General features: G+C 51.5%; 2 protein-coding genes across 4 annotated transcripts in view; both read left to right on the top strand.

Moving 5' to 3' along the window:
- The window catches only part of SYMPK (symplekin scaffold protein), a 36,520-nt gene extending 35,321 nt beyond the window's left edge, over nt 1-1,199 (top strand). Inside the window, exons 25-27 of the mRNA XM_059903553.1 lie at nt 120-215; nt 473-808; nt 978-1,199. Of these exons, the coding sequence (XP_059759536.1) occupies nt 120-215; nt 473-808; nt 978-1,115 (570 nt within the window). The 3' untranslated portion in view covers nt 1,116-1,199. The remainder of the gene's footprint in view (nt 1-119; nt 216-472; nt 809-977) is intronic.
- Nucleotides 1,200-1,441: 242 nt separating this feature from the next.
- RSPH6A (radial spoke head 6 homolog A) lies at nt 1,442-16,643 on the top strand. Of its 3 annotated transcripts, none has more exons than XM_059903804.1 (6): nt 1,442-2,198; nt 4,650-4,884; nt 10,249-11,013; nt 12,368-12,512; nt 13,291-13,408; nt 16,250-16,643. In XM_059903804.1, the coding sequence occupies exons 1-6, from the start codon at nt 1,525-1,527 to the stop codon at nt 16,485-16,487; spliced, it is 2,175 nt and encodes a 724-aa protein (XP_059759787.1). In that variant the 5' UTR covers nt 1,442-1,524; the 3' UTR covers nt 16,488-16,643. The 3 variants fall into 3 exon arrangements, with proteins under 3 accessions (XP_059759787.1, XP_059759788.1, XP_059759789.1); XM_059903805.1 differs by lacking the exon at nt 16,250-16,643 and adding an exon at nt 14,217-15,233; XM_059903806.1 differs by lacking the exon at nt 13,291-13,408 and having other exon boundaries at nt 16,250-16,460.
- The last annotated feature ends 1,180 nt before the right edge of the window (nt 16,644-17,823 follow it).

Consider the following 17,823-nt stretch of genomic DNA (forward strand, 5'->3'; position numbering starts at 1 on the left):
CCCTGTACTGCCATGAAGGTCTGGGCCTCTGGAGGGTCAAGGACACCAAGGATCTGGGTGAGGTGGGGTGTCTCTGGGTCAGAGCTGTCCACAACGCCCCCATCCTGCTCTTCCCCTAGCAAGCACACATCCCCAACTCCATCATGACCATCCTGGAGGCCAGCGGCAAGCAAGAGCCAGAGACTAAGGAAGCACCTGCCGGGCCCCTGGAAGAGGTGAGGGCCTGCAGCCCCCTCCCCAAGCCAGAAAGGCCCCGTCCCCTCCTCCTACCCACTCTAGCCATCTCTCTGCTGAGGCTCTACTGAAAGGAGCTTGGGGTGGGGAGACAGCTGCCCCTTACTCCCTATGCCCACCCGGTCTGCTGTCTGCCTCAGGATGGTTTCTGTCTTCTTTCCCACCAACCTCTTGAGAGCAGCCTAGGTCCTAGGTCCCACCCGTCCCTGAGCTTTTGTGTATCCCTCCCCACCCCCAGGATGACTTAGAGCCGCTGGCCCTGGCGCCGCCCCCTGCCCCCCGCCCCCCTCAAGACCTCATCGGCCTGCGGCTGGCCCAGGAGAAGGCCTTGAAGCGGCAGCTGGAGGAGGAACAGAAGCTGAAGCCTGGGGGAGTGGGAGCCCCCTCCTCGTCCTCCTCGTCGTTGTCCTCTTCCTCGGCCCGGCCAGGCCCTCCCCAGCTGGAGGAAGCCATTGATTTCCGGGAGGAGGGGCCTGAGTGTGAGACCCCGGCCATCTTCATCAGCATGGACGATGACTCGGGGCTGGCTGAGGCGGCACTGCTGGACTCTAGCCTTGAGGGACCCCTGCCTAAGGTAGGGACGACGACCTCAGAGCGACAGAGGACGAGAAAGATCAGGGGCCTGGGGTTAAGTGTGTGTGCCGAGTTCCCAAGGCGGGAGGGGGCAGAAAGGGTACGGCCTGAAGAAACATTGGAGGTGGGACCACGCTGTTTTTGACCGCTCCCCATTCTCCTGTCACCAGGAAGCTGCAGCGGGCGGATTGATTTCAAAGGAAGAGCGGAGCCCCCAGACCCTCACCCCTGCCGGTGAAGACACCGTGAAGACTCCCAGCCCCACTGCTGAGGAAGCCGGGGAACCCGAGACCAAGGGGAACAGCTGACGGGGCTTGGTGGGGAAGGGGAGTGGGACTGGGAGCTCAGGGAGGCCTGGGAGGGGCTTGGCCGGCGGTGCTTTGCCTTTAAAAATTAAAAAGATCGCTGGTCTGGGGCAAGGGTGCAGTCTCTTCTCTGCCTCCGTGTCAGCTGTGGAACTGTGCAGAAGCTAGTGGGCGTGCCCAGGAGCTCCCCGGAAAACGGGAAGCCCTTCTGGCGTGCACTTGCGCCTGCGCGGAAACCAGCTCCTTGGCCCCAGCGTCTCCGCGCGCCCTCTCCTGGTAACGGGCCGCCCCCTCCCTCCTTAGAAACCGGCGCCGCTGGCCTAGCGGCTGCCGAATACACACAAGCCAGGCGACTGGTCTGGCCTGCCTGTCTGCAAGCCTTCCTCCTAGAAGTCTGCGATCCCTTTGAACTATGGGAGACCTACCACCCGACCCTGAGCCCCCTCCTCAGCCGACCTCCAGCCGTAGGAATTCCCAGGTCTCCGAGCGGCGGCGCAGTCGGGAACACTCTAGGCCCCAGCCCACAGTCCCTGAAGAGGTGCAGCAGGTACCGCTTGACGCTCAGATCCTGCGCAGCAGTCGGGAGATGGTGTCGAACCAGATCAACCGGGGCTGGTCACAAGGGGCCAGTCTGACCCCAAATGAGAACTTTATTTTTCAGGCCGAGGAAGCCCAGCGGGGGGGCATTGAATACCCTTCCCTGAATACGGGCTTTCCCTCAGAGGTACAGCCCCAAACTTACCCGAGTGAAGGCAGGCTCCAGGCCAGCCACAACGCCAGCCTAATGCTGCAGCAGCTACAGCAGGGCAAAGGCAACCTATTCCAGCAACTGGAGTCTGCCTACCAGGAGCCCCGGGCTGACCTCTTGGGCCAGTACACCGGGTACCAGAGAGAAGACCTGCAGTTCAGCCAGGGCACCCAGCATGGGCCCTACCTACGGGATGACCCTGCGCTCCAGTTCTCGCCCTCTGAGCTGGGCTTCATGCCCTTCAATGTGGAGGTGCGTGAGCCAGACCCTCGAGAGCTGGCCGTGCAGAACGCCAAGGCCTACCTGCTGCAGACCAGCGTCAATTGCGACCTCAGCCTGTGAGAAGGGGGCCCCGGAGTGGGGAGAGGGAGGGGCCCAGGCAGGGAGAAGCCCCAGGCAAGGCCCTGCCTCAGGCCTGGGGTCTCAGACGAGATTGCTCCTCATTGAGAACCAGCGACCACTCTGGGGGCCTCTAACTCAGCTTAGGAGTCGGGGAATAAATACTAACAATAGCTAGCATTTACTTACCAGACACTGTGCCAGCACTTCACACAGAAACATCTGGTTCTCATGGCTGAGATTAGTACATCTTCTGTTCCTATTTTACAGGAGAGGAAACAGACACAGAGGAATTAGGTCCCATATCCAAAATAACACAGCTAAGATGTGGCAGAGCCAGGATTTCAACACAAGTGATTTGGCTCCTGAGGCCCTTTTATCCACTAAAATTTTCTGCCTGAGGAAGGCACTTGCCAAGGCCACTTAGCTGCAGTCATAACACACCTCTCAGCCCCCTATCACATCCTCATGAAGCTGACACTCTAGTGGGAGAGCAGACAATAAATATAATAAGGTATAAGGTGATGATACGAGCTAAGGTGAGCAATAAGGCAGAGTAAGGGGGATAGGGAGGGAATATTAAATAGTGTGAGGTCAGGAAAGGCCTCTCTGAGGAAGTGACACTTGATCAGGGGCCTGAAGGAGGTAAGGGAGAGCATCTTGCAGGTAATTGGAGGGAGAGTTGTCCAGATACGGAACACAGTGAGCTTCAAGGCTTTGAAGCTTGCCGTGTTTGAGGAACAGCAAGGAGGCTGGTGTGACTGGAACCAAGGGAGGAAGAGAGGAAGTGAGAGAAGAAGAGTTTGAAGTAACAGGTCTTTCTAAAGCACAAAGCTGACTCCCATTCCTCCTATGCTCAGAGCCTGCTGTGGCTCACCAGTGCCCTCAGGAGAAGGTAGGCTCCTCATAACAGCCTTCAAGGCCCTGTATGATTCAGCCCCTTCTCCCTCTCCAAACTTCATCTTTAGTCAGCTCCTACCTCAGATCCTAGAATCTAGCCAAAATTAACCTCCAGCTCTTCCCCAATAGTACCCAGCCCTCAGGAGCTTCAAGGTCTCTTATTGTAAAGCCCTGGCCAAAGTCTCACTCCTCTTTACCCTTCCCAATTCAATGATGGCCCTCCACCACACCCAGGACTGCTGCCAAAGGGTTTGCACACTGAAGAGGGCTAGACATACATGTTTTGAAATCAGGCCAACCTGGTTTTAAATCCTGGCTGTGTTACCACTGTGTGACCTCATGACCTCAACTTTTCTAAGCCTCAGTTTCCTCATCTGGAGAGTGGGGATCGTAATTGTTCCTCAGATGTATGATTGTGGTGAGAATTCAACGTTGCTCTCAAGTGCCCAGCACAGTGCCTGACTCAGGTGAATGGAAGCCATGATGATACTGTTATCACTCCAGCCTCCTTTCCTGCCACAACCCCTCTTCCTCACTCTACTCCAGACCTCCTCAGTGTTCCTCCAACATGCCAGGCACACCCTCAGCTCAAGGCCTTTGCGCTCCATTCTCAACCATATCATCTGCAAACCATGACAGTTTTGCTTCTTCCTTTCTAACTCTTTTACCTTTTATTTTTCATGTTGGATTGCATTGGCTGGGACCTCCAGTGCAGTATTATATAGAAGTGGTGAAAGAAGGCATCTTCATTTCCAATCTCATGGGAGAAATATTCAGTCTTTTACCATTACGTTTGGTGTGTGCTGCAGGTTACTTGTGGCTCCCCTTTATAAGATTATAAAACATTACATTCTATTCCTAGTTTGCTAGGTTTTTAAAAATCATGAATGGGTGTTGAATGTTATCAGTTTCTCTGCACCTATTGAGGTGATCTTACATATCTCCTTTAACATGTTAATGTGCTGAATTATATTTTTTTTCCTCTTTTTCTAATATCAGTTCAGTCTTGCATTCCTGTTATTAGCCAAATTTAATCACGGTGTGTCATCCTTTTGAGAATGCTGGATGCCACTTGCTAATATTTTGCTTAGGATTTCAGCATCTATATTTCTAAATGAGAATGACATGGAATTTCCCTTTCTCCTAGTTTCCTTGAGTTTTGGTATCAAGATTATGTTAGACTCATAAAATGTCTCAGGGCCTATGCATATGCTGTTCCTTCTGACTGAAATACTCTTCCTTCCAGTATTCGCATAGTATGCCCCCTCCCTGGCCTCCCTATTTAAAATTGTAAACCATCTCCTATCCCTGGCATTCCCAGTCCCCATTCCCTGCTTTGTCTCCGTATAAATTACCACCCCCAACACACTATATATTTTGCACATTTGGTTAATATGTCTCCATCACCAGACCATCAGCTCCACCAGGGCAGGGAGCTTTTCTCTTCCCTGTGTCCCCAGAGCCAGGCACAGGGCCAGAAACACAGCAGCAAGCTCAGTAAGCTGAGTGAGCGATGTCCCCCACCTCCCATTCCCCTCTCCTGGAGGCAGGTATGAGCACCTGGTGAACCTGCTGACCAAGATCCTGAACCAGCGGCCCGAGGACCCCTTGTTCCTCCTGGAGTCGCTGAACCGCACCACTCAGTGGGAGTGGTTCCACCCCAAGTTGGACACGCTTCGAGACGACCCGGAGATGCAGACCACCTATGAGATGGCCGAGAGGCACAAGGCGCTGTTCAGCCAGAGCGGCGGCGGCGAGGGCGAACAGGAGATGGAGGAGGAGGTGGTGAGTGAAGCGGTGGGGAGGGGCGCGCGGCGGAAGAGCGGTGGTGGCCCGGGTTTAGGCACAGCTCCTGCTAATGCCTGGAGGGGAGGGAGCGCACAGCACCACCAAGAAACACACGCCATTTCAGTCCAGAGTGTGGGTCGGGGACCAGGTCACAGAGGTCCTTGAACGCCAGGCTAAGGGGCTTGGGCTTTCTCCTGAGACCACTGGGGCGCCATGGGAGGGTTTGAAGCAGAGGAAAGGTTGGCCAGCTCTGCATTGTAGAAAGCTGACTCCAGCGCCACATGGAGGTGGAGGCTGATTTCTCCTACCATCCCTTACTCCTTTCTGCAAATAACTGCTCTGTGGACGTTTTCTGTGAAACCCACTGACTCCTGGAGTCTCTCAACACTGAATTTGCCTCCTATCCCCCGGACTCAGTTTCCCCTTTTGCAAGTTGAGACCCGCTGAGAACTCTTCCACCCATGATTGATTAACATTCTACTATCCTCAGAATATTTAATTCCACGATTCTGTTTCCAGCATTGGACGACGGCTTAAAATTTGGCTGAAATGTTCTTTCACTCGTTTAAGAAACATTTGTTGAGAACTCTTTATCATAATTCTGACACCTCCTAGGCGCCCGCCCCCCCCCGCCCCCAGCTAAGAGCTTTAGGAGTGTGGGCTCGTTTCCTCGCTGAAACAACCTTGTAAGGCAAGTGCCATTTATTATTCCTATTTGTGGAGGAAGGACTAAGAGGGCTCGAAACTAGAAAAGACAGGACTAGGAAGGCAGGACCATGTCCTCCAAAGCCCGGGCTATCACCTCTGCCATCTCTGCTGATGCTGTTGGTCTATGCTCACGTTTTATGCTTCTGAAATCCTAGGATTCTGGAGACAGTGGGGTGGGATGGTGAGAGAACTGGAAACGACAATCTGACCAAGGAATGAGCCCTTGGGTGAGCAGAGCGCAGGTCGGAATCCATGTCTTAGACATGAGGAACAGTCTTACCTGAGAATATGGTTTTAAATTTCAGATCAGCAGTCTCTCTTTGGGAGGCCGCACCCCCTTAGAACTGCACCCTTCCTCCCCCACACCTCCAGGTCGCACACTTATCTAATGCAAGTCCCTGTCGGCCCCGCCTCCTTAGAACACTGTGCCTCTAGAGGCTCCACCCGCTTAGAATTCCACAGCCCGTGAGGCTCCGCCCCCTTAAAAATTCAATCCTGAGGGAGGCTCCGCCCTCTTCGAACGCTTGGTCCCTAGAGGTCTCACCCCTTTAGAACTTGGAGCTGGAGGTTTTTTGGTTTTGGTTTTGGTTTTGGTTTCGTTTTTTTTTTTGGTTCGTTTGTTTGAGCTGGAGTTTTTAATATGAGGAGGTCTGTAGAAGGGCAAAATTGTGGGCGTTTGTGACCTGTACATGTTTCTAGGAAGAGACTCAAATCCATGAGTCAGCATTTTGTATTTGTTTTTCTGTCTGAGGGGAGGAAGGGCTCTCATTTCTCTCATTTTCTATTTCTTCCAAATGCAAAGAATTTCTGTTTCTTCCATGATCCCCAACAGCATTTATGGAAAAATCCATCCTTTCTCCTGCTTTAAAAATGCCACCTCTACCATTTATTTACACCGGTATGGACTCCAGTCTGTTTCTGGAGTCTCTATTTTGTGCCTTGCTCTGTAGATGGCTTTCTGCTCTGGGACTCTCCTGCTTGTTGTGTACAACCGCTGCATAGCAGGTTTGGCTGTTTGGTAGCATAAGGCTCCCCATCACTGCACCTCTGTTTTGAAAAGTTCCTGACTATCCTCACATTTATAGTTTTAAACTAACTTTAGTATTATTCTTGCACTTGTTTGACAACACAGATCACTTTAAGACAGGAAATAGTTGTCGCAGAAATGAAGACAAGTGGCTTAGAGAGATAGTTTTTCTCACACCTAATAGGTGCAAGCAGTCTAGGGCTGGTAAGGTGGCTCCCCAGTGAAGGGGCACTGAGGGCTTTCTTCCCTCATCCCTCCCCTCCACTCCACCCAAACCAAGAAAGCCGTTTTCTGCATCACAGAAGCCTGGGGATAAATCCTATTTCTGGGGAATTCCCTGGCAGTCCAGTGGTTAAGACTCCGTTTCCACTGCAGGGGGCTCAGGTTAGATCCCTGGTCAGGGAACTAAGATCCCACATGCCGCGCGGCATGACCAGAACATAAAAGAAAAATAAATAAATTAAATCCTATCTCTGGCCAAGGCAGTCAGTAAGGCTTACTTTGGGCTACAAATGCTTGATTAAAATGGCGCAAGCAGTTCAGCAAAACATTTCATTACTTCACTTTGCCAAGAGTGAGTAGAGTTGGGGCAGTGTCTCTGTGAGATCGTGAAGACTCCCAGCTCTTTCCTCCCCTCTGTTCTGCCTTCATCACGTTGATGTTTGGTCCTTGAGTTTGTCATTTTATGTTTGAAAAATGACTGCTACAGCCTCGGACATCATATCTCCACACCAGTGCCCCCAAAAGAGAGGGGACGCTCTTCACCGTATGTCTCCCCCTTTTTTCCCTTTCCTTTCTTTCTTCCTTCCTTCTTTCCTTCCTTCCTTCCTTTTCTTTCTTTCTTTCTTTCTTTCTTTCTTTCTTTCTTTCTTTCTTTCTCTCTTTCTCTCTCTCTCTCTCTCTCTTTCTTTCTTTCTTTCTTTTCTTTCTTTTTTTTGGCTGAGCCGTGTGGCTTGCGGGATTGTGGGATATTAGTTCCCCGATCAGGGATTGAGCCCAGGCCACAGCAGTGGAAGTGCTGAGTCCTAACCACTGGACTACCGGGGAATTCCCTCCCCCTTTATTTTTTTAAACAAGGGGAGCAAGGGAATTCCCTGGCGGTCCAGTGGTTAAGACTCTGCCCTTTCACTGCTGAAGGTACAGGTTCAATCCCTGGTTGGAGAACTAAGATCCCTCAAGCCATGCAGTGTGGCCCCCCAAATAAATAAATAAATCCATCCATCCATCAATCAATCAATCAATCGGGAGCAAAATTTCCCAGGAGCCCCTCAGAAAAGCTCTGCTTGCGTCTTATTGGCCAGATTGGGTCACATAACCATCCCTTGACTGCAAGGGGCGCTGGGGAGGTGACTGTGAAGGCAAGCAGTGGAGAAGGGGGTTGAGGATGGTGCCATCTGCCGTCGAACCCAAGGGCAGGAATGTAGCTGGGCCCCAGGCCAAGCTGGTATTCAGGGATCTCAGTGCCCATATCTCACCTCTGCTCCTCTCTCTCCCCTACCTCCTCACACGGCAGCACACAGCTGCCCCACAGTTCCTGAATTTTTTTTTTTTTTTTTAATTCATCTAGTTGCCACTAGGAAATCTTTTCTCCCAGATCATAGATAGGATCTTCCTGGAAACTGGGAGAAAGAAAGAGGAAGGAAGATTCTGACCACAGTTAATAGAGGAATTAAGGAGTAGGGACTAAGAATATGACCTCTGGAGCCAGACCAACCTGGGTTTAAACCCAACCATCCCAAAGAAGTAATTTCTAGGCAGGGAGACGCCAGATGTACTTTCTCTCCACCCAGTTACAATTGCAGAGGTAGAGAAGGAGAGCCTGATCTGCCATTTTGGAGCAGTTGTCCTCACTTGCTCCAATCACCAGTGGCCAGAAGGCAGGGTGATATCATTTAATCACGGTTGGTGAGGCCATTCCATTGCCAAGTGGGTGGAAGACATTACCAGAAAGAGGGTGATGGCCATTGGCTCATGGGCCAGGCACACACCCCAAAGAGAGTTTTCTATGCTCATTCCCTTATCTTCCCTGCTGGCAGCACAGTGAGTCTTGGGATTAAGTTTTGACCCTGTCCCCGAGTTGCTGGTGTCAGTATCAATTAGGCAGACAAGCTTTATTTATTTATTTGGTTGTGTGGGGTCTTAGTTGTGGCAGGCAGGCTCCTTAGTTGCAGCTCCAGGAATCCTTAGTTGCGGCTCGCCGACTCCTTTAGTTGTGGCATGTGGGCTCCTTAGTTGTGGCATGCGAACCCTTGGTCGTGGCATGCACGCGGGATCTAGTTCCCTGACCAGGGATCAAACCCGGGCCCCCTGCATTGGGAGCGCGGAGACTTATCCACTGTGCCACCAGGAAAGTCCCCTAGGCAGACAAGCTTTTGCACTGTGTTTAAGATTGAGGGCAGGGAGTTCCCTGGTGGACCAGTGGTTAGGACTTCACACTTCCACTGCAGGGGAAGTGAGTTCAATCCCTGGTCAGGGACCTAAGATCCCACAAGCTGGACTGCATGGCAAAAAGAAAAAAAAAAAGATTGAGGGCAACTGCCAGAATCACTTTCAAAATAACAATTCTCCTCCTATAGAGTATGAGTCAGGGTGTGCCGTTTCAAGCTGAGATAACAAACAGCCTGGGCTTCCCTGGTGGTGCAGTTGTTAAGAATCTGCCTGCCAATGCAGGGGACACAGGTTTGAACCCTGGTCTGGGAAGATCCCACATCCCGCGAAGCAACTAAGCCCGTGTGCCACAGCTACTGAGCCTGCGCTCTAGAGCCCGCAAGCCACAGCTACTGAAGCCCATGATCCTCAACAAGAGAAGCCACCGCAATGAGAAGCCCACGCACCACAAGGAAAAGTAGCCCCCGCTCGCTGCAACCAGAGAAAATCCCGCATGCAGCAACGAAGACCCAATGCAGCCAAAAAATAAAATAAAATAAATAAACATTTAAAAAACAAACAAACAAACAGCCAAACAATCTCAGTGTCTTAACACCACACAGTTTATTTCTCACTCACACTACCTGCCCATCCAGGCTTGGCAAGGGGGCTTGGCTTATCAGACACTTGAGCTGGAGGGTGATGGAAGTGCCACTGTAACACAGGCTTCCACAGTTGCAGAGCAGGAAAAAGAAAGCAGAGCAAAACCCACATTGTTTCTTACAGCTCCTGCCTGGGTATGACCCGTGTCCCTTTCACTGCCATTTCAAGTGGTCAGAACAAGTGACATGGCCACTCCTGAATGCAGTGGGGTGGGGGTGGGAACGTATAATCCTCCTGTGGACAGGGACTTCAGGCATTTGTGAACAACGGAGCAGTCTGGCAGGCATGGGAAGAGGATGCAATAATTGTTCCTTTTAACACTGTGTTGTTCATAAATGGAGCTTGTAAGAAAATGGGAATGCAGTATATACCTTTAGGAAAAGCCTCAGTATGCTCGTCCCCAAATCTTTTACATCAACTGCACGATTTAGGCATCATCGTTCCTTGGCACACTTACCCCTGCATCTCAGTGGCCAAAAACGGTGGCATGAGCAGCTGGGTTACAGAGTCGTTTCACTCTGTAGACTCTAGAAAAGTCAGGCTGGGGAGCAGCGCTTCAGCCTGGTTTCCTCTGCCTTCCGCCCCACCCTCTGCAGGCAGAGACGGCCGTGCCCAACATCATGGAGAAGGCCTTCTACTTCGAACAGGCCGGCGTGGGCCTGAGCTCAGACGAAAGTTTCCGCATCTTCCTGGCCCTGAAGCAGCTAGTGGAGCAGTGGCCCGTCCACACCTGCCGCTTCTGGGGCAAGATCCTGGGGCTCCATCGCAGCTACCTGGTGGCTGAGGTGGAATTCCGGGAGGGCGAGGAGGAGGTGGAGGAGGAGGAGGTGGAGGAGGTGATGGAGGGCGGCGAGGTCATGGAGGCGCACGGCGAGGAGGAGGGCGAGGAGGACGAGGAGAAGGTCACCGACGTCATCCCCAAGCCCACGTGGAAGCCGCCGCCCGTCGTCCCCAAGGAAGAGAGCCGAAACGGCGCCAACAAGTACCTGTATTTCGTGTGCAACGAGCCGGGCCGGCCGTGGGTGAGGCTGCCCCACGTCACGCCGATCCAGATCGTGCAGGCCCGCAAGATCAAGAAGTTCTTCACTGGCTTCCTGGATGCGCCGGTCATCAGCTACCCGCCCTTCCCGGGCAACGAGGCCAACTACCTGCGGGCCCAGATCGCCCGTATCTCGGCCGCCACACACATCAGCCCCCTCGGCTTCTACCAGTTCGGCGAGGAGGAGGGCGACGAGGAGGAGGAGGGCGGTGCCGGGCGCGACTCTTACGAGGAGAACCCCGACTTCGAGGGCATCCCGGTCCTCGAGCTGGTGGACTCCATGGCCAACTGGGTGCATCATACGCAGCACATCCTGCCACAGGTGAGGGCCGGACTCCAGCCTCCCCGCGGGTCGTAGCACCAGGTGTGACTCCAAAATAAGACAGCAAGCACCTGCTCGGCAGCTAGGCATCGTGCTCAGTGATATTCATTCATCCATTCCTTCATTCATTCAACAGATACTGGTTGACAGTCCCCTGTCAGAAACCTTTGGGGCCAGATGCACCTTGGAATTCTGAATTTTTCAGATTTTAAAAAGGTGACAGGAATTCCCTGGTGGTCCAGTGGTTAGGACTCAGTGCTTTCACTTCCGGGGGTGGGGGTGGGGGGCCTGGGTTTGATCCCTGGTCGGGGAACTGAGATCCCACAAGACTCCTGGTGCGGCCAAAAAAAACAGTACTTACAAAAATAAGAGTAGTTTAAAAAAATAAATAAAAATAAAGGTGACACACACACTAAAAAAGTGACACAGTGCACATACTATATATTACGCAACATCTCAAGCAGGGGCTGGGGCTGCAGCCTGTATTCAAAGGCATCATTATTTCTGCAGCAAAACTGAAGAGCTTCTGATCACTCAGGTCAGGGTTTCTGCCAGATGACTTATGAAAAATCTTTTGGTTTTCAAAGCTTTTCAGATTTTGGAATTGTGGATAAGGGATGGTGGACCTGCATTTATTGAATGCCTAGTGTGTCTGAACTTTACATACATTTATTCATTCACTCAAGGCAGCACCTGCTGTGTGCTAGGAACTTTTTATTCATTCATTTATTCAATAAACATTGATTGACTCCACAATGTTTTATTGAATCCAAATAACTGCTTCTGAGATTGGTACAATGGTCATTCACATTTTATAGTTGCTGAAACTGAAGTCTGCTACATGCTCTGCACTTAGGTTCACTCATTCATTCAACAAACATTTATTGCTCTTCAGTACCTCCTGCAACCCAGCAACAATCCAATGAGAGAGGCACCCATGACACCCCCATTTCGCAGATGAGCAAACAGAGGATCATATGGGCTGCCAAATGTCAACTCCACAAGGGCAGACATGGGGGGGTTTCTTTTCTCAAGGACACATATCCAGCACCGAGAGCAGTGCCTGTATATGGTAGGTGCTCCTTAAATATACAGTAAATGAATGGATGAATGGATGAACAGATGGAGGCCACAGAGCCTGAGAGAGGCAGGAGTCCACATCTCACTGCTACAGCTCTCAGCCCATTCTCCCCTCACCTCATACCTGTGCGACTAACCTTGTCCTTCTACCCACTTCTGGGTCCCTGAGAACAGGACCCGTCCCCAGTACACTGCCTGGTCCTTCACCTCCTCCCAGAGTACAGGCCGGGCTCTGTGCCCTGGGGGTACCACCTGACCTCCTCCCCACCTCCAGGGCCGCTGCACTTGGGTGAACCCTTTGCAGAAGACGGAGGAGGAGGAGGAGCTGGGGGAGGAGGAAGAGAAGGCAGATGAGGGAATAGAGGAGGTGGAGCAGGAGGTCGGGCCCCCGCTGCTGACGCCACTCTCAGAAGATGCAGGTAACAGCCCTCACTTCACACACAGCTCTGGGGGAGACTGGGAGAAAGGGAGGGGCAGCGAGACTGGTGGCGGGGGGCACCTCTGTGAGCTTTGGTTGTGTTCTCATCTATAAAATGGGCATCCCATGGGGTTATAGGAATGTGTCCATCTTGTGAACCTTGTCTGGCACATGGCAATGGTCCAGATGGTGAGATATGGTCTTTCGAGTCCCATATGGGTTTGGGGAGGGGGAGAGATAGCTAGGGAGGCCTCCCCAGAGGAAGCAGGACTTGAGCTGGATTTTGGAAGACTGGACAAGAATTTCCTGAGGTGGGGATCTCAGGCATCTGAAGGAAGAAAGGAGAGGCTGAGAGTGGGCGAGCGAACAGAGTCTGGATGTGGATCCCGATTTCCGTGAGCCTGGAGCCTGTGCCCTGTCCTCTGATCCCTGGTCCAAACTGATGGCCAACCTCGAAGGAGAATCACAGTAGCTCCCCTGTCGGGGCCTCAGGGCTCACTGCCACCCTACAAAGGAGGTGAGATAAGTGTCTCCTTTCCCGGGTGCAGTCACTGAGGCTCAGACAGGCGAAGTGGCTTCCTAGGGCCACACAGCGAGAGAGTGGTCAGAGCCAGGGCTCAAACACTGAAGCCAATGCTGTCAGCCCCACATGCCCTTCCTTGTCCTCCCTCTTTGCTCCCTCTCTTCCTCCTCTCTACCTTCCTTCCAGGGGGCTGTGCAGGGCAGGGGGAGCTGCAGCCTAACCTCTGACCTCCCTGCTGCTCTCTGCTCCCCCACAGAAATCATGCACATGTCACCCTGGACCGCCCGCCTGTCCTGCAGCCTCAGCCCGCAGTACTCCGTGGCTGTCGTGCGCTCCAATCTCTGGCCAGGGGCCTATGCCTACGCCAGTGGCAAGTAGGTCTTCTCCTAGTGCCTCCCAGCAGAGGGCGCCGCTACAACTTCATCAGAGCCAGGCCGGGTGGGGCAACTCACCAGGGTGGGCAGACATTGGGACAGCTCCCTTCAGGAAGCCCCCAGGGGCTAACCTCCCTCACTCAGCTCCCAGGGGTCCCACTAGGGCTAAAACGAGAAATCCCATACCGAGTGTGTGAGCCCCTGGGATGAAACAATGGAAGGTCAGGAAGGGGGAGGAACTAACTCAGGGATCGCACTGCCTGTGCAGTATTCAAACCTGGATACCTTGGCCCCTTGGCCCAGGCTTTCCTGCTGTCTGAGGCATGGAGCCAGACAGGACTCAGATGTCCCCTTTGGGGTGGCCTTGATGGGCAGAGTCTCATCTCTGGGGAAGCTAACTCCTTCCCTGGGCCTCCTCCACAGTTCTTCCAATCTGAAGGATCTTCTCTCTAAGGGCACAAATCTTCCCCACCAGGATCCCCCACCAGCTGTTCCCAAAAGATTGGCAGGTGGAAGTCACTCCCACATCCTCCCACCTCGGCTACACACTCGAGACAAGTCCCTCAGCCTCTCACCAGGCACATCCCAGCTTTTCTGCTCAGCCACTAGAGAGCGCAGCCTGCAGCCACGGGGCATGCACTTACGGGCTCTGTCCACCAGATGGCATGACGGTTTTTCAAAGCTTTTCCTTTTCCGTATCAGTGAACAGCCTGTGCTGTATTCGATACTATGCTTCACAGTCAAGGTGGGATTTTACATCTTCTTGATAATTTAACCACATTCTTGACAATTTCTTTTTCGCCTCCAGAAGCATGGAAGAGGTATGCTTGCTTTTGCCAGCGCCCTTCTTCTGGCCACACCCTAACTTGCCAGCATCCCTCTGAAAGCAAAGGATCCAAACTTGGAGCTCCACTCACCCACCCATCCTCCAACCCCCACTTACCCAACCACCCATCCACCCTCCCATCCACCACCCAACGATGCATCCATCTCGCCACTTTTTTTCTTTATAAAAGATTCTTGAATGTCACCGTTTACCAGCTGTACGCTGGGCCCCAAGTACTTTGTTGAAAAAGCAGATATGGATCCTACTCTGGGAGCAGGCAGAGGAAGCATAGGTGTTAGATGTACATCAAGCCTCACCCTCCCTCACCCCCTTACCCCCATGAAATATCCTGTTACAAACTAAGAGAAGTACCACTGGGGAGAGTGGAGGGACCAATGGCAGCTCATACCTGTCATGTCTTGAGGGGATCAAGGAAGGATTCCTGGGAAAAGCAGCCTTGATCGGAAATCTTTGGGGGAAAAAAAGAAGTAACTAGGGGAAAAGCAGGCAGAAGGACATTCTAGACCAGAGCTTCCCAAACTGTGAGTGGGTAGGACTCACCAGGGGCTCTGGTTAAAGCTCAGGTTCTGGTCGCCTGGGTCTGGGTTGGAGCACAAGACTCTGCCTTCCTAGCAAGCACAACCTCCTGGGTGAGGCTGCTGGTTCCTGGACCCCAGGAACCAGGGCTGGCAGAGGTCAGGGGCTTCCAAGGAAGCAGTGTATTTGAAGGCTCCGAGGAAGACCCGGAGGAAAATGATTCTCGAGGGAAAAACAAGGCTATGAAAATAAGGTCAAATCCAAACTGCTCCCCGTGGCAAACTCTCTGCCTCTCTCCCTGTCTCTTAGTCCGCTCCCTTTCCCCCCATCTACTCCTCTTTCCTTCTCCCATTAAAATTCTGGGGAGAGGTGAATTGGTGGGCCTGGGATGCAACCAATTATGCCCTTGTTTATTATCAGTCTCCTCTCTCTAGAATGTAGGCACCACAGCAGGAGTTCTTGTCTAATTTGTTCACTGCTAGGTTCCCATATCTAGACCAGTGCTGGTCAATATAAACAAAATATGAGCCACATATGTCATTTTAAATTTTCTTGCAGCCACATTCAAGAAATTAAAAAAATAAACAGGCAAAATTCATTTTAATAATGTATTTAACCCCAAATATCCTAAACATTCTCATTACAACATGAAATCAATAATGTAAACATTATTAACGAGCTAGTTTACACTCTTTTTTTCAAACTAAGTCTTCAGAATCTGGGGTGAAGTTTACACTCACAGTACATCTCAATTCGGGTACTAAATTTTCATCAGAAATACTTGACCTGTATTCAGATTTCACAATACTTAACAGTTGAAAAAGTAGATTCGTGTACCCAGGTTGTCCCAGACATACTTAGATGTCTTCCAATAAATGAAGTATCAGTTTTATTGTTTAAATTTAATTAAATTTAATTAAAATTAAATAAAATCCACTCCAACAACAGTAGAACACACATTCTTTTCAAGTGCATATGGAACATTCCCCAGGATAGACCAAATGCTAAGCCATAAAACAAGTCTCAATAAATTTAAGAGGATTGATCATATAAAATTTCTTCTCTTACCACACTGGAATGAAATTAGAAATCAGTAAAAGAAGGAAATGTGGGAAATTCACAGGTATGTAGAAATTAAACCACAGAGTCCTAAATAATCAATGGGTCAAAGAAGAATCCACAAGTGAAATTTGAAAATTAAATAAAATTAGAAATTCAGTTCTTCAGTCTCACCACATTTCAGGTGCTCAACAGCTACATGTGCTGTTAGACAGTGCAACTCTAGACATGACCTGGCACTTAGTAGGTGCTAAGTGAATACTGAAAGAACAAATGAACAGAGAGACCTGGTGGGCACATTCCACTCTACCACACATAACTTTGCAGGCATGCCATGCCTAGGCTGGGTCCCACCTTTAACAAAAGTCCAGGCCGGGGTCTTTGAGGGAGGATTTCCCAGCATCTCTCTGCCCCTCCAGGAAGTTTGAGAACATCTACATCGGCTGGGGCCACAAGTACAGTCCTGAGAATTTCAACCCGTCCCTGCCAGCCCCTGTTCAGCAAGAGTACCCCAGTAGCCTGGAGATCATGGAGATGAGCGACCCCACGGTGGAGGAGGAGCAGGCCCTCAAGGCTGCCCAGGAGCAGGCCCTGGCAGCTGCGGAGGAAGAGGAAGAGGATGAGGAGGAAGATGAGGATGAGGACCAGGATGACTGAGGCCCCGTAGTCCCCTTCCTCAAGCAGGTAGAGAGCAGCCTTTCCCTTATACATAGTTTTAGCTTGTTGTTTTTCACTGTTGGTTTGCTTTCTGCCCCTAGAGAGCAGGGGTAGAAGAGGAAGGCAGCTGCTCTAAATAAAATGTCCTCAGGGCATTCCAGCAGAGTCACTCATTCATTTGTTCACCACATTTGTTGACATGGCCTCCAAGTCAGGACGGTGGCACTTTGCTAGGAACACAGACATTGCCCGGCATAGTCTCTCCCATTTGTTCATTTATTCATTCATCTGGCCATCAAACAACTATTGAAGTGCCCCGGGTCAACCCAGCCCTGTGCTGGGAACACAGCGTCGACCCAGTGGCCCCAGATCTGCTTTCCAGGGGCTCACACTCTACAGGAGAGACAGACACATTCCCTAGGCAATGACAACCCAGATAGGGGAGCCCAGAGGACTGACAGAGCTCCTGAGCTGGCTCATAAATGGGCAAAAACAGAGTGGTAGGGCATTCCAAGCAGAGGGAACAGGGCATTCAAAGACCCAAGGGCAAGCGAGAGTGTGTTGTGTTGGGGTAGATTCTCAAACCTCATTTTTGGGACATGGTGTGAGGAGTCAGTGGTGAGAAATGAGGCTGGAAAGAGAGGTTGGCAGGAACAGATTACCCAGGGCTGAACTTTGTCCTGAGAGCCTAGGGAGGCCACAGATGGGCTTTGAACAGGGCAGGGTCCTGATCATATTCATGCTTTAGAAAGACCTCTCTAGATGCCAAGTGGAGGGCAGATAGAGGGGTGAGACAGGAGTCTGGGAGAGCAGAGACAAGGCTGATACAGGGAGGGCCCAAGCAGGAGAGGAGGAGTTTAGACCAGGGCTGCACAGAGGAATGGACTGGAACAGGGGAATTCAGGTGACAGAATGCAAAAGACTTGGGGACTGGAATCAGGGAGTGAAGGGAAATGGCAGAAGTCTAGGGAGACACTGAGTTCTGCAGCCTGGTGACTGGAGGGGATGTCAGTGCCAGCCCTAAAATGGGGACACAGGATAGGAGCAGGATTTGGAGTAAGATGTCAATTTCATTGCAGGACTTGTTGAGTGTGAGATGCTTCTGGGACATTCCAGTGAGAAATCTGGGAGGCGATTGAATAAGTGGGTCTAGGAAGATCTGTGATGGGGGCAGGGTGGTGTCAGAAGAAGTGAGGGGCACTGGCTATAAGGGGGCTGATGGGATCAGGAAGAGATTTTGGGTTACTAGTGGATTATTGGGACACTGGGGGCATTGCAGGGATTAATAAAATTTTGGTTGGTGTCGGAGGACCGAGTGAGATTGTTGAAGATTGTG

Source organism: Balaenoptera ricei, chromosome 19, assembly GCF_028023285.1.
Source record: "Balaenoptera ricei isolate mBalRic1 chromosome 19, mBalRic1.hap2, whole genome shotgun sequence".
NCBI lineage: Eukaryota > Metazoa > Chordata > Mammalia > Artiodactyla > Balaenopteridae > Balaenoptera > Balaenoptera ricei.